The 15,599-nt window shown below is 38.6% G+C and overlaps 1 protein-coding gene across 1 annotated transcript in view; it reads left to right on the top strand.

Annotated features, from left to right (window-relative positions):
* LOC137198838 (CUB and sushi domain-containing protein 3-like) overlaps positions 1 to 15,599 on the top strand; it is a 381,075-nt gene that overhangs the window by 118,222 nt on the left and 247,254 nt on the right. Inside the window, exon 3 of the mRNA XM_067612808.1 lies at positions 7,705 to 7,817. Within this exon, the coding sequence (XP_067468909.1) occupies positions 7,705 to 7,817 (113 nt within the window). The remainder of the gene's footprint in view (positions 1 to 7,704; positions 7,818 to 15,599) is intronic.

The raw sequence follows: 15,599 nt of genomic DNA, 5'->3' as shown, positions 1-15,599 counted from the left end.
AAGTGTGACAAAGAGTGACACACACATCCCCACACACATGTACGTGGTTGGGCAGGTAGACTCACACTGCTGACATATGGGAAGATAAAAGTAGGGACTGCACACGCAGGCCGATGCACAGTTTTTTTTGTTTGCTTGTTTGTTTGTTTTTTTTTTAGGCACACATGCACATTGGCAAGCATGAACACATGCCAACAGACAAAGCCATGCCATGGTAGGAGCACTGGATGCTATCGGCTGGAAGGAAATTGGTTTTCTCTTATTTCTACTCTCAGTCTGGTGTCGCTGAGAATGTGTGTCCATGTGCATTCGAGCATATGTGTATTAGGGTTTAGGCAAGTTTTACTCTGCCTTTTTGTGAATCAATGTGAGTGTGTGTGTGTGTGTGTTTTCAGAGGCCACTGAGTCAGAATATTCTTTGATTCAGTGTCATGGTTAAATATTTACTTTGTCTTAATAGATATGGTTTATTCATTTTTGAATTGTATGGCCTCACAGTAGCTACAGTTTGTGCACATTCATTCCCTCTCACTCTCTTTTGAGTGTATTAAATATTTGATTAAGCTTATCATAGATTTTAGAGGCTTTAAAGAGTTAACATCTCTTTCTGTCTTTCATTCTCTCTGATGAATGGAGGTGGTCAATGAGTGGGGTGTAAGGGTGACCTGGCTAGGGGGCTTTGTGTTTGTGTGTATCTGGTTGTCTGTGCTTCTGAATTTACGTGTGTGTGAGTAATTTAATGGATAGCATGCCACCACGGTCAAGGACCCTCCTTTACACACATAGAAACACACACATACAGATACACAGACACAGCAAATTACACGCACAGAGTTCAGGGTGGGTAGCGAATGAGTGATTTACAAGACACACCAGTGACTATTGACCACATGTACTGTAACCTGAAAAATGACTGTGTGTGTGTCACTCAGGCTAGTGTTGTTAATCAATCACTGACTACAGACCCTGAACTTTGGACACGAGTAGAGGAAATAAATCTACTGGATGTGAAGTGGAGGTGAGGGAAGGTGGAGAAAAGAAAGAAGAGATTTAACTACACTTTTTTGATGTCACACGGAGTATTTCACTAATGCTACATTTAACATGTTTTTCTCTCAAGTTAAACTCGTTATTGGAGTAGAGTAGAGTAGAGTAGAGTCCTTTTTATTACACTGTAAATTTAAAAAAATATCTAACTATATATCTGTGAAGATTCTGTAATCCAGGTCAAGGTATATCCAGAATCTAAATGAATAGAGTACATGTCCATTTGCCCTTTACTCCTCACCCAGCCTGAAAAATTATGATCCACTGTATGTGAACTGAACACACAGTGTGGTCTCGAAACATCTCTCTCTCTCTCATCGTGTGTGCACTGTATGTGTGTGTGTGTGAGAAAGAATTTGTCTGATGATAATATGAATATTAACTAGGCACTGTATGATGAAACAGCACTGAAATGAGAGGAAATGATGTTCAAGAAATAAAGTAAATACACTGTTCACAATACTAAATAACTCGATTATATTAGGTTTCATTATGTAATAATTGCCTTCAAAAATATAAGGATAGTCATTTGATGTCAGTTTGAAAGTTACAGTATCAGTTATCTAGTAGATTTGAGAAAGTGAAGGCCCCAATCAATAGTAGATGTTCAAAGTAATCTCATTCTACTTGTTTAGCTAAATTTTGTGACTGACACTTATAACAATAAAATTCAGCACAGTATCGTCTGCATACAGATATATTCTACATTTTCATAGATCAAAAACCAGAAAACAGATTATGTGGCTAATTAAAAATTCATAACCCATTATGTTTTGTAATATTTGAAAAAGTTTGTATGTATAGTCATACATCATCCATATCGATTGCAGATATTATCTCTACTTTGGTGATGTAAAAATAAACAACTGAAAATCATAACTACAAATATCAGGCATATTGTAGTTATGACTACCTGAACTAATAGTGATAAATATCCAACAATAGTCATCTACAACTTTTTGAAAGTAGTGCTATCCAATTTTACTGAAAACAATGTCAAACAATGTACATATTACAAAAGAATAGTAATAGTAATCTACACATGTGCAAAAAGTTCAAATAAAATTTATATTTGTCTCATTTAATTACATCTGACTATAGATTACAATACATTTCTAATATCAAATACTCTTCAATTTGGTGGCACAATTCCAATGTCAATCCCAGACATGTATCTTAAAGACAGTTTGTATTATGTTTCATGATTATTATTATTATTTCATCACATCATAAGTGTGCTAAAAGATGGCAAGTGATAATACTGAATTATTGCCAAGTCCTACATCATACCCCTTCTTTCATGTCATGCACAAAAGACACAAAAATAGTAGCTCAAATCCAAATACTTTAAAATTGCAACAATTTTAACAAAAATCTAAAGAGTACAGTTTTTCTGTTCACATTTAAGACAAAAGAATATATATTGCACACTGTTTCATGTTGCTCAGAGTGAGAAGACAGGTAGAGAAAAAGAGTAGGAGAGGAGGCAGTGGGATATATTGATGTACATATACTGCCTCACGGGAAAGAGAGAAGGGTGGAAAGAAAGTAAATGGTTAGGAAACTGACACCTTCCCAGTGGAAAGAGTCAGGAAGGAAGAGTGGGAATGGAGGGAGGGAACCAAAGGAAAAGATGGATGGAGGAACATGGAGAGAGACTGTGAGTAGAGGAGGTTCAGAGTATTTTGGTTTGTGGGGTCAGGGCTTGGGTCAGTATCAACTCAATAAAACACACATACACACACACACACACCCACAGATGTAGACACTTTCTCTAGCTCACAGACAAACACGCCCAGTGGTCTCTCAGCACTACTACTTTGGTGGTTAGGGACTGGTAGTTGCACATACTGACACTAGCTGAGGGAAAATAAACAGCCTTTAAGGTACAGACTTTAATACTGAGGTCTAACTGTTACTTCTGATGAGAATAAAAATGTAAATTGGCACCCATATTCTATTTTCCATTTAACAAGTACATTGGCATGGTAGACATCAACTCAGAGTTGCTCAACAATGAATATTTAAGTATATAAAGCTGTACACGTGTGGTGAATGCATGAGAGAACTATAGCTGCTTCTATGTGGTCAGCTTCAGAAATACATTTGACTTACTAAATTTGTAACCATTCCCTGTGATTTGGCTTAATAATGTAGTGAGAACATTGTGGGGGTGTGAGGACATTCTGTCTTATCTTTACAGTGAATAAAAGCTGTTTCTAGATTTAATGCATGTGTTTTTTTGTGTGTGTGTGTGGTTAGGTTAAGGTGTAGGCATTTAGTCCATTATGGTTTTGATATGATAATTGCACCAACTCCATACAGTATCCTCAAATCAGCACCATACCAAATATTAATCAGGTACAGCTACATTATGCAAATATTTTAAAAAATTGGTTTGATTTGGTGCACACTTTTGGTCTTCCAAGAGAAATAAGCTCTTTTCAACCTGTGACCGAATGCTTGGTTAGCCAGGATGCAGAACCTAGATCAGGTAACAGTTTACTACCTTGCTCAAGGTTAGCTTGACCAGAACAATACAAGCCCATCCTACCCAAACCAAACCAAACCAAACCAAAGCAAACTAAATGTACCTTACTTCCGTTCAACCCATCTTTGTGGGGGTATTTATATGATATATCTACATAAACCTTGTGAACATGAAACTGGTGAATTTTAGGTCCAGGAAGGCTCTGACACCACTCCCATGAATATCTATCCCAAGCATATGTAAATTCATGTCTTTAGGTCTATATCAAATGACTCACTGATGTGATTAAATTATGCAGTTCACATCAGATACAAGTTGATATGAGAAATTATTTTTCATCACAACACAAAACCTTAACTGTGTACTGCTTGTTTGATTCTGTTTATCCCTCTTTCTTTTATTTTATTTTTGCAGTTTATCTCTTCAACCTTGTTTCTTTGTCTTTCATGGCAGTAATAATATGAAAAATCTATTTTCCCTGTTGGCAATAAAGACACCATCAGATACAAGGGAGGGAGAGAGAGAAAGAAAAAGAGAAACAGAGAGAAGGGGTCTGACAATCGCATTAGCCAGACTTCATGGTTGCTTTTTTGGAGAAAATAAAGAGAATGGTGTGTCTGTATCTGTGTGTATGTGCGTGTGTGAGAGAGAGACAGAGAGAAAGCGCTGATATTAGCTAGTTCTTCATTCACTTGCTAATGTGATTTCACTGTATACACTACACACACATACATACATACATACACAAGCACACACACTTGCCCAGAAATAGTCCTTGAATGTCAGCGACCCTCTGTTTCATCTCTCTGTCACTTTCTGTAAAAGAATATTGTTTTTACCCCATAAATCTCAAAATGCATAACATCAAACATAAATTGATACATAGAAAATGTAGTATACTGGGTGTGTATGTGGGTGTGTGTACATATGTGCTGAAAGTTTGCTTCTGCAGGAGTGACGCATTACAAATAAGATATCAGAGAGGAATCGAGAGAGAATAGAATGGTTGGAGGTTTATTTACATAAATTGACATTTGCTTTGTTATGCTTGCTGCGTTTTTATCAAGGAGCTCCCTACAGTTACATAAGTGCATACACTGTTTCATTGTCTTTGTTTTCACTGGGACTACTGACATATCTTGATAAACTGAAATGTGACACACAATGGAAGAACACGCAGCCAAGAACCATTTGAAAAATAGCACATATTTGTATTTTCATAAATGTGGTTGCAAGCTCAAAATACAAATACGTGTGGGTGTGATCAACTTACTTTTAATATTTTGATGTCCATAAGTGTAACCATGGCGCCACACATTCTGGAAAAATTGTAACGCAATTGTACATCATACAAGCGCTCTTCCTTCATGTTGGACTTGGAAACATTGCAAAATCAAATAAAAATGAAAAAGGAAGTTAAGAAGGGTAGTCAAATAATACAAAGAAAAGCAATTAGTAAAAGATAAAAGAGAGAGGAAGAGAGAAGTAAAGAGTTGAGAAGATGAGAGGAAAGATTGACCAAAAACAGGATGGCAGCAGAATAGACAGAGAGATATAGATAACATATAGATTAGAGAGATTAAAGAAATGGTTAGGGGCTTTTAAGAAAGTGGCCACCATTTGTGCTCTGAGAGGTTTTGAACTAGATGAGAGAGAATGAAAGAACAGAAAAAGGGAATGAGTCAGCTGAGAAATGAGAATCAAGATGCGAGGAAGGGCCAAATAACAGAGACAGAGGAAACTGAAAACAAGACAGCAAAGCAATTGGTGGCAGAGATGGAAGCATGCACAAAGGGGTGAAGCACAGTTTGGATCAACAGAAAGGTGGATGGACAGAGTGATTAGAGAAAAGTGGATGTACAGGAAGAGAACAAATCCAACTGGAGAAAAATAAGAGGAGGGATGGGAGATAGCATAAAACAGAGTAGGGAGAGAAATAAAGGGATGAGGAGAGAGGTTAAGAGAGGGCAGAGAATGAATACAATATGAAAGGAGGTGTGAGCGTGAAAGAAATCGAGAGGAGGATGGAGAGATGAAAAGACGTGGAGGATAAAAGCAAGGAAGAAGAAGATGAAAAAGGGGTTGAGAGGAAGTAAAGAAACACAGGTGAGAGAGGGCAGGTTCTTAGAAGAACTGCGGTTGTTTTTACTGAATGAAAGCTTAATAAATTAAAATGTGGAGAAAGAAAGATGAGATTGAGAAGAGGGATGGGGCAAGGGAATACTAAATTAAAGTAAACCACTCCACTGTGTGAAGGTTTTAAAATGTTTCAGAAACACTTTATCATAACTGGAGTTGCATGTTATGCTAAAATCTCAATTCCAATGTTCCACTGGTTGTGAAAGGTCGAGGTCGCAGACAGACATCATTTCTCTTTCCGAAATCACAGATACAAACATTTGCAAGGAGAACATTTAATTGGTCTCCTATGTCAAGTAGCGTCTGATATTCCACAAGTGGTCTGCTTTGTATTACGAAAGATAAGGCAGAAAGCACAATGAGTGGCTAAGAAGAAAACACTTAACAGTAAGGTGCACACAGTTCTAAGGAATGAAGAATTTGTATTCCCCAAATTACAAGCTTAATACTGAAAAGTATGATTAGATGTTGTCTTTTGTTGAAAAGTACCATGAATTGCATTTAGTGAAGGAAGGAAGAGGGTGAAGGTAGGTGAGGAGTAACAAAATTTAAAGAAAGTGAACATAAGTAGAAAAGTAAGGTGAGATAGAAAAAGGAAAGGAAAACGATGAAAGAAGAGGAGGAGTAGAAATGAGGGGGAAAAGGTGAAAAGGTAAGGATGCAAGACAGTCAAGAGGGTGATAGTGAAGTAAAAAACAAGGTAGATGTATGAATGCCAGAGAAAGATGGAGAGGAGAGAGGAAAAAGAGAGATAAATGCCACAGAGAGAAGAGAGGAAGACAGAGAAAGGGAAGAGGAAGTGTGTGAAGGTGGATGGAAGTAAAGAGGGAAGAGAGAGAAAGAGTTAGTTGACTTAATGCTGGAGGAAAGGATGGTATGAGTGGAGTTGATGGAAGAGGAAGACAAAAAGGAGGAGAAAAGAAAGAGGAAGAGAGAGAAAGCACGGAAGGAAGGAGTGAGGTAAAATAAGAGGAAGAGTTGTAGCTGCAGGACAAGAAAAAATGTGTTGCAGTGGTAGAAACAGGGTTTTTTTTTTCCATACCTGGAAAAAAGTTGGCCTTACATCACTCCTCCTCTCTTCTTCCTCATTTAATTGAAGGTATCTAAAACCTGAAGGCACACCTGGGTAGTTGTGTGTAGGCCTATTTTTGGAGGACAAACTCAAAAGCATGGAGTACAGATAAAGGCAGCCTTGCCTTACTTGACTCTGGTTTTGTTGTTTACCTATCTGTGTACAAACCCATTTTTGTATTACTGGTTAGCTGACCAGGGTTCACTTTTCTGTTGGTACACTTTAATCTTGTGGCTTGATTTATTTAAAAGCCAGCAGTCGGTTTTATTGCAGCCCTTCTTTATATTTTCAAATAATGGAGGGTTGTTTGTGTTCTGCCTCAGAGGCTCCATGTCAGGCAATGGTACTTGAAGGAGCAAACAGCAGGGACAGGGGTGTAATCAAACAGGCAAAGTTTAAGAGTAAGATCATTTCCTGGAAGTCAGTGTGTGCGTCTCACATAATGAGCAGCAGTTATAGTTCGTGAGAAGTTTCTTGAAAGTGCAGGACATTTTTTGTCAAAAAACTTATATTAAAAGAGGAATTGTATTAAAAGTGAATGTTTGATTGTATTAGGATGTTATTTGTAGGAAGCAAAAAGGAAAATACTCACTAAAGATCTCAAAAGTTAATATATCCCATATAAAATTTACATTATTGGTTACTAGATGTATGGGACAGTTTCAGAAATATTACAGAATTTGGTTTATGAGTTTCTTGACCAATAATTAACTGGTTAAATGAAATGAAATAAGCAAATACATATCTTCTGAGCTCATCTCAGCATAAGATTCACCTATTCTATCTGTCTTGTACTGATTAATGTATATTTTGGTGTCAGTAAATCAAAATGCCAATTTCTTTCTTGCTATAGGTTTACATAATGCAAGGCCCTGTTGGAGGCGGCGTTGTTTCTCCTGAATGTTAAATGCAGTAATCTCAATAACATGTTCTGTCTTTCTCTGTGTTTCTACAGGTTAACAGGCTTCCAGGTTCCTCCCCCAGTCACCAGTACAGGAAATGTCTTCTCCTTGAGGTTGACCAGTGACTTTGCTGTCTCTGCACATGGCTTCAAACTCAACTATGAAGGTCAGAACGTGTCTGTATGTGTTGGTGTGTGAGAATGTATAAGCTATACCTCAGCGCTGACTTCTATAGTTGAACAATGGGAACAATGTAGATAGAAACCACTCTGGGTACTGTAACATCGGGCTGGTGTAAGTGGAGAGAGCTAGCAGCATGTGGCTAGTTAGCAGGATCCAGACATCAAAACAATTCAACCTTGGTATGCCACTTGATGTCAAGTGGAGAAATGATTGAGTGGTTGAACTGTACCTTGTTTACCATAAACTCCTGCTGATGTTTGCTAGACACATTATACTTGAGACAATTTATTATACTAGACACAAAATACCACATACAGAACTTTTAAAACATGTTAAAAATGTTACTTTTTTCTTATTTTTTTATGTTAGTGTGGACATAAAGCAGATGATTCAAATCTTTGGGGGGCCATTCAGATTCAGAAAGTTTTCAAGGAGAACTGCCGTGTTCTAAACTCAATCCACATTTTATGACTCCTTTCCACTCAGCACAGGGGATGACTCACTAATGGGTGACAAGTTCATTACCCTTCAACAAGGGAGGTTGTCAGACTTCCCACATCCAGAAGGAGAGGAAAGCATGGACAGAGCAGGACCTAAAATGTGAGCATACTGAAGGCTCTGTATTATAGATGTGCAGGGACAGAGTCAGAGACATTTTGTGGGGGGTTCTTTGTCACAGGACACCAATCAATCAGATTTGTGGTTCATAGCAAACTGATCCATTTCAACCCACCAAAGCCAATGTATTGAATACTAAAGTTCACATTATTTAACTTAAGCTAATACAGCCAAACCTTTTGTCTGCAACACATGGGGTTTTATTAAACATTTCAAAAGATCCTTTTTGCATTATTATTTAATATAGGTTAACCTTATTATATTCACTGTTTATCAAAAAGTTTAGTTTTAGTTTTTTCACCAAAGAAAAATGTTGCTTCCAGAGGGAACTTGGCCTGTTCCAGGGCTCAAGCATCCCCTTTTGCCCTATTCCCATAGGCCCTGCAAAAATGGTGCTATTTTCACAGAGGAAAGAAGAGATATGAATGGTTGAAGTGATGGCTAAAATTAGAACTCACAATGTATCAGCACCATGTCCTGTGTGCATTAAAGATTTCAGATTAGATTTAGATTAGAAAAACTTTGATGTCCTCAATGAGGCAGTTAGTTCCGGAGCATAAAATAGAAGAGCATAACTGTCTACCGGAGGCGCACACATGACACTGAACAAACCAGCGAAAACAAATAAGTAAACAATCATGTAGTTAGTTGCTATTCACTGAACAGATCTTTGAGACCGCAGACAAGGTGACAGTACTGTCTACTGTGTATATATAACTCCATATGTCATTGAGAAGGACGTAGTGTGAGACACTCTGAGGCAATACATAATGCACTCACAGTTTTATATAATGCAGTCATTATGCATAGGTACAATATTAATTATATCCATGTATATGTTATAAACATACATGTATCATTACACATCATCATCATTAAAGATGCAGGGGTACACAGATGGTGTATTAGATAGTATTCATCCTGTATACTGCTGGGTTATTAAAGTTGAGATTAGGGTTGCACGATATTGGATTTTTTGCCGATATCTGATATACCGATATGCTGATATTTCCAACTCATTGTGGCCAATTGCCGATGCCTGGAGTTCAGGAACTCAGCATTAAAACTTAAATGAACCTGCCAAGTGGGTGGAGCAGTAGTTTTCTTTGAGTTTATTAGACAGACAGGATTAATATGTAGGATTTAATCTCTGATCCAAACTCTGGAGCAGAGGGTGGCGGTAATGCACCTAATACGCTGGTTGCCAACCGCCGTCATAAATCAAAAAGAAGAAGGTTTCCCCCCCCCCCCCCCCCAAACAGAGTGGTACATCCTGTCAGCCGAAGTGTTTCCTATCTGTGCAGCTGAACATAGCAGTTCCTTGACGGACTGTTTCACCCATGGATGTATAATAAGAGCTGGATAGGTCGCCGCCGCTCAGCCTTGCAGCCAGTTTTTCTCAGTGGCCACTCGTGATATTGCAGCGAAAAATCCCCCTGCAGCCCAAAAAGCTTTTTCCCCATAGACCAACATTGTAAAAGAGACATCTGTAACGTTAGCTGAGAGGCTAGCAGAGGCTAGCTGGCTATGCTTCCCTCCGGTCATGCTGCGGCTAACGCTCTGCTAGCCTCTCAGCTTACATTAGCCTCTCATAATCGGCAGAATTCGCTGATGCCGATATTTCATTTTAGAGCTTTTATTGGCCGATACCGATGACGTGCCGATAATATCGTGCATCCCTAGTTGAGATGAAATGAAAAATGACTTTTCAACCCTCTAAGATCACATCCCTGGTCATGTTGTGCACCTTTTTAACAATATATGCCAAAAAAAACAACAACAAAAATCAATTTCTTTGTATTCTTATATCAAAATCCAATCATGTTTTCTTCTGGTAAAACAAAACTTTTAGCGGCACAGAGTTAAGATTCAATATGACACATCCACTTTTCAATGTTCAAATCAAATTTGTCCCTACATTGAAATGCTGTTTCATCTGGGCTGTAATGCTGAATGTGGATTGTGGCTCGTTACAGAATACTGTTGATAGGGTTTTCAAGAAACTAAAATGACAAAAGATAGTGTGGAAAGTGAATTTTAATAAATGGCACATATGCTTTGTTCACAGTGGGGAATGTTCCCTCTAAAGAAATGATGTCCTATAAAACATGTTCATGCTTTCATGCCGACTATACTGGCTTGTTTCACTAATTAGTTTCTCATTTGGCGTAATTTGTGGTAAGACCGAAAACCTTGAGATTATCCCATGGCAGGGGACTGGTTAGCACTCGTTAGAACCACAAAAAAATAGCGGTGTGGCTCTGGCCCCTCTCATATGTAGAAAATTGTATGTTATCTAAAAAGCACAGGTGTAAATAATAAAATAAATTATGGCTGAATTTCCATTGGCCTACTTTCAAGGTCCTGGTATTGTGCATGTTGAACTGAGCCATTGTTAATGTTATAAGCAACACCTGTGCTTCTCCTACTGCAATGAGTCAAAATGTCTGCTGTGAAAATGGCCCACTGAAATGAACTATGGCTGGTTTAAGGTTACATGTAAATTGAATGTGTAGTTATAAATTTGTTCACTAACTTGCAGATCACAGCGTTTTTACATTCACACACACACACACACTCACACACGCAGTGTTTGGTCACAGCTGGTTGCTGTTGAAAATTACACACTGCTTAACTGCCTCTCTGTGTGTCCCTTTGCTTCCTTCTATGGGCATCTGCAGTGTTTGTCTGTATGTGGGTTGGTGGGTGTTCATCTTGTTGATATGTGTGTCTGGTGCACCACATAATCACAATATCACTGATTGCAAAGTGTCTTGGTATAAATCTGCACACATGCGGTGTCTGTTATTATTTTGTGTATGTGTGTGTGTGTGTGTGTGTGTTTGTGCTACTTGTATGTCCAAGCACTTGTCCCAGATTCATTCACTGGCACAAGTTTCTCTTTGCTACTTGGCCCATGTTCATCTATGTGATTGTGTGCCTTTGTGTGTGTGTGTGTGTATGTGTGTGTGTGTGTGTGAAATGGAAAGAATTTGCTCTCAGTGAGAGCTTCCAGGGGACTTATCTGAAGAGCCCCTGCTGTTGATACATTCAGCTGTTTGACTTACTCTGCATGTGTGTGTGTGTGAGGAGGAGTCGGTGAGACAGAGAGGCAGACCACACTTGGCATTTGCAAAAATGCAACATTATGCTGATGATGTGTCTACGTTTCCATATTAAACATCTCATAGTGTCCGCAACACACAGCTAGGCTGTAAATTTATACAGCAAGGAGGAGATTTACTCCGAAGGAATGATCCACCCAGATTTGGACAATTTTTGGCAAATCATCCTTAGTCTATGTAATCCTCCTGCCTAATCTGTTACTGGAGCCATTTCAGATTTTAGATTTTGCAGGTAACGTCTAAGCACTGTCAATAATACATTTCTAGATTAGAAATGAGAGAAAAAAACCGTGTGCCCTCATTATTGGCAGAAAAAAAAGAAAGTCCCAAATTTCACAGACACAGCTACACATAGAATGTATAGTTGGTATGAATACAGATAGCAAACATAAAAATTCCTAAAAAGTAAAGTCAATACAAACAATACTGTAGCTATCTAAGTAATTACTTATGGTCCATGTTATGGTGGCACAGATAATCATTTAATAATCATGATAATGATTTTGCCCCCTTAATAACTCAAACTTGATGTGCATTATTGATGCCATGCATTTTGAGTGCCTCTCTCTGGTTGTTTTTATGTAGCTGCATGAGGTATATTTTAATTGAGTCCAGTTTGTTATTCAACTATACTAGGCTATATCAGGAGATTTAAAAAATAATGCCTACAGGTATATTCTGCATTATGCACTCATAACCTGGGAGCCTGGCTCTGCATGTTACAAATGTTCCTACCCATAACAGAGTACTCTGTATCCCTCACTTACAGTTGCAGGACTGGACAGGTTTAATTGCAGTCAGAATGCTATCAGGTCAGCCAAACCACATCTTGTCATGTGGTGTACTGCAAGGTGTGCAGTTTGGCCAGCATTCTTTAGAAAAAAAATCTATCCAACAAGTTGAAAGATCACCAGCCTCTTCCTGCTCTCTTAAGCAAGCCCGGCAAAAAGCTACAGACGAGCAGTTCACCGGCAAAGCAAAATAAGTATATGACATACCATGTTTGTTGACAGGTCTGTCAGCTCTGCCTATCTATTTTGCATATTTAAAAAAATAAATCTGCTCACAATACAAGTGGAGGGTCCAGAGTTGGACACCCGCTGATGTCAGTTCTGTCAATAGAGGTCATTTGGCAATCTGATGAGTATGCTTCTTGGACCCTCTAGTGTGTATGTACTCCAGGCACATCAAACTAGGAAGATACCCTGAGGCGGACCAGAAGATGCTGGAGGGCTTTCATATCCCACCTGGCCTGGGAATGCCTTGGGATTCTTGCCTTGGGAGCCTAGAGGAAGCTGGAAGATGAGGATAGGGGGAAGGATACCTGGTCTACCTTGTGCAGGCTGCTGCCATGGTACCCTGGACTGGGATATGGAAAAAAATCGAGGAATGGATATAAATGGACAGATGGATGGATTAACATAGAATCTAAGACAAAACAGTGGTACAGAGGTATGCATTATATCCACATTATAAAACAGGAATTCATGAAAAAAAGTTAAGCAGGGGTGATTGCACTATAGGAAGGAGTTTTGCTATTGGCAGGGCAAAGGTACGTCAGAGCTGCTCCATCCTTTTCAGCCTGTCTGCTTGGTGGGATACACTTTGATGCGATTGTTGGACTCCATGAACATTCCTTCCTCTTCCTCTGAAGACTCAGTCAGTTCATAACTTATTCATAACACTGGCACATACCATACAGTGTGTATATGTGCATGTGTGTGTGTGAAACAGAGAGAAAAGGGAGTGATGTATTATTTAGCGTGATGTCAGAGGCAGTTTGATATTGTGCTGATGAGACGGAATCACAGATTATCACAGCACTTAGACACACACACACACACACACACACACACACACACACACACACACACACACACACACACACACACACACACACACAGTCATGTTTCCATCACTTCAGAGGACATTACATTGAATCACAGATTATCACAGCATTCAGACACACACACACACACACACACACACACACACACACACACACACACACACACTCCTCCTCTTTCTGGTCATTCCTCCTCTGTCTTCTTCTGCTCCACCTTCTCCTTGTTCATCTTCATTTGTTTTTGCTCATTTTTATATAACTGGATGTTCCCTTTATTGGCTTGTGCTTTATATCTTAACAGAATAAGAAAAAGTGAAGTAAATAGTAAACAAAATAGTAGTAAAAAGGTAAAATTCTCTCTTCATTCTAGGCCAGTAATTGTGATGTGATAAGAGAATGTTGGAGCTTTGTTCGAACCATGTTCTGCAGTGTGTTTTGCAGAAATAACATATTGCAGACATCTAACAGGCATGGAACATGAAACAGCCACATTTTCTGATCATAATGCAGGCCAGAAACACCCTCTTTGAAGTCTGTGGGAATCCAAACACTTGTTTGTGCCACATACATAGACACATCATACAAAATAACATCGGTATATGTTAGCCTCAAACATAAAAGAACATTACCCACATTCATACAATATACAGTACATTGACACATCCAAGTGTCCAGAGGCATGGGCATGCATAAAGACACAGACATATACGGACATGGACATGCTGTACTGTACATGCATAGACACACAGCTCCCACATGTAATAATTTCCTTCAGAACATGGACTGAAGAACATATTCTTCATCCTAGAACATGTTACCATGTGACTAACAAGTCAGCAGAGATTTCATTTAACTCCACTCATCCCCAACCTCTCTTCACTTCTGATTTTCCCTCCTTTTCTCCTCTGCTTGTTTTTCTTCCCTCTATGATATCACTGTAATACACTTCTTTTACCCCCATTTACACTTACCTGAGATTACAAAGTGTCTCAAGAGAAGGCATAAACAAAGACTAATAAAATATAGAGAGGGGAGGTAAAAAAGAAGAATTCAGTGGAAATCGACTAAAGGTGTTTCCCTCTTCTATAGTAAACAAAAGCAGAATGAACATGCTTCTACAAAGTCTATCAAAAACAAGTCAAACTCAAACACGTTACATTAAATCTTTTTTTTCATTTTAAGAATTTGCCTAAATTCCTTGGGAAGGTTATTCAGTTGTACTCGCTGTATTCTGAAGAAACTGGAGACATAAATTCTGACTGAAGCAGGGGTAGAGAAAGTCTCAAAGAAAGTCAGTCTGTATGAGATAAGATAAAAGGATGGATGACCTTTCAATCTGTCCACTCCTTACCCTTCATCTTGTTTTTTTGGGTTGAAATTGTATTTTTACAAACAAACAGAAGTCGCTGGCAGCAGGTTAAACGCTTGGGAGCTCTCACCGGCCAGATGTCAGTGGCATTGATGGACCCATTTCCATCTGGGCATTTATCCATCGCTTCCACATAATATCATGAAGAGCGTTACTTACTCACAGAGGCTTCCAGCCAATCCAGTGACCTTCTGGTCATGCAGTCATTTCCTGCACAGACTCCTCTACCATCATAATATAAATTATTTAGATTTTCTAGAAGGGAGCGAGTGGAAATCTTCACTTCACTTACTGTAGAGGTCAGGGCTCAGTATCTATAAAATGATGTTTGTCTATCATTTTACAGCAGCTACACATACAGGAACTATCATAAATAACATAAGCCTTTCTTCCTGGCTGGTTAGCTTCTGACAATTTTCTCTGTAGTCTGGTGAAGTCACATGATCAGTTCTTGTGATATTACTTATATATTATCCTGTTGAAATAAAGAAACTCAATATTGTAAGGATTTGGGCATCACAAGACAGCACATATACAATACAAAACATAGATGTGCCAAGGCTCATAGATTTTCTAAAAGATGCAAAGTTCTGAATTTTTTTGACAAAAAACAAGACTACAGACTGATTGAATATTGTCATGCTATTCTCTACTTCTCACATTCACCCTGCAAATATGAAATTTTTGGCTATCATTTTGGAGTTGCTATTTAGATTCTAAATATTGTGCTGCTGTTTTTGATAAAAGCAAATTCAGATCTGTTCAGGGCTGGACTGGGAACAAAATCCAGCCCTGGCAAATTTTCGT

Source organism: Thunnus thynnus, chromosome 15 (assembly GCF_963924715.1).
Source record: "Thunnus thynnus chromosome 15, fThuThy2.1, whole genome shotgun sequence".
NCBI lineage: Eukaryota > Metazoa > Chordata > Actinopteri > Scombriformes > Scombridae > Thunnus > Thunnus thynnus.
Note: the sequence above shows the minus strand (reverse complement) of the source record. Positions and strands in the feature narration are given on the sequence as shown.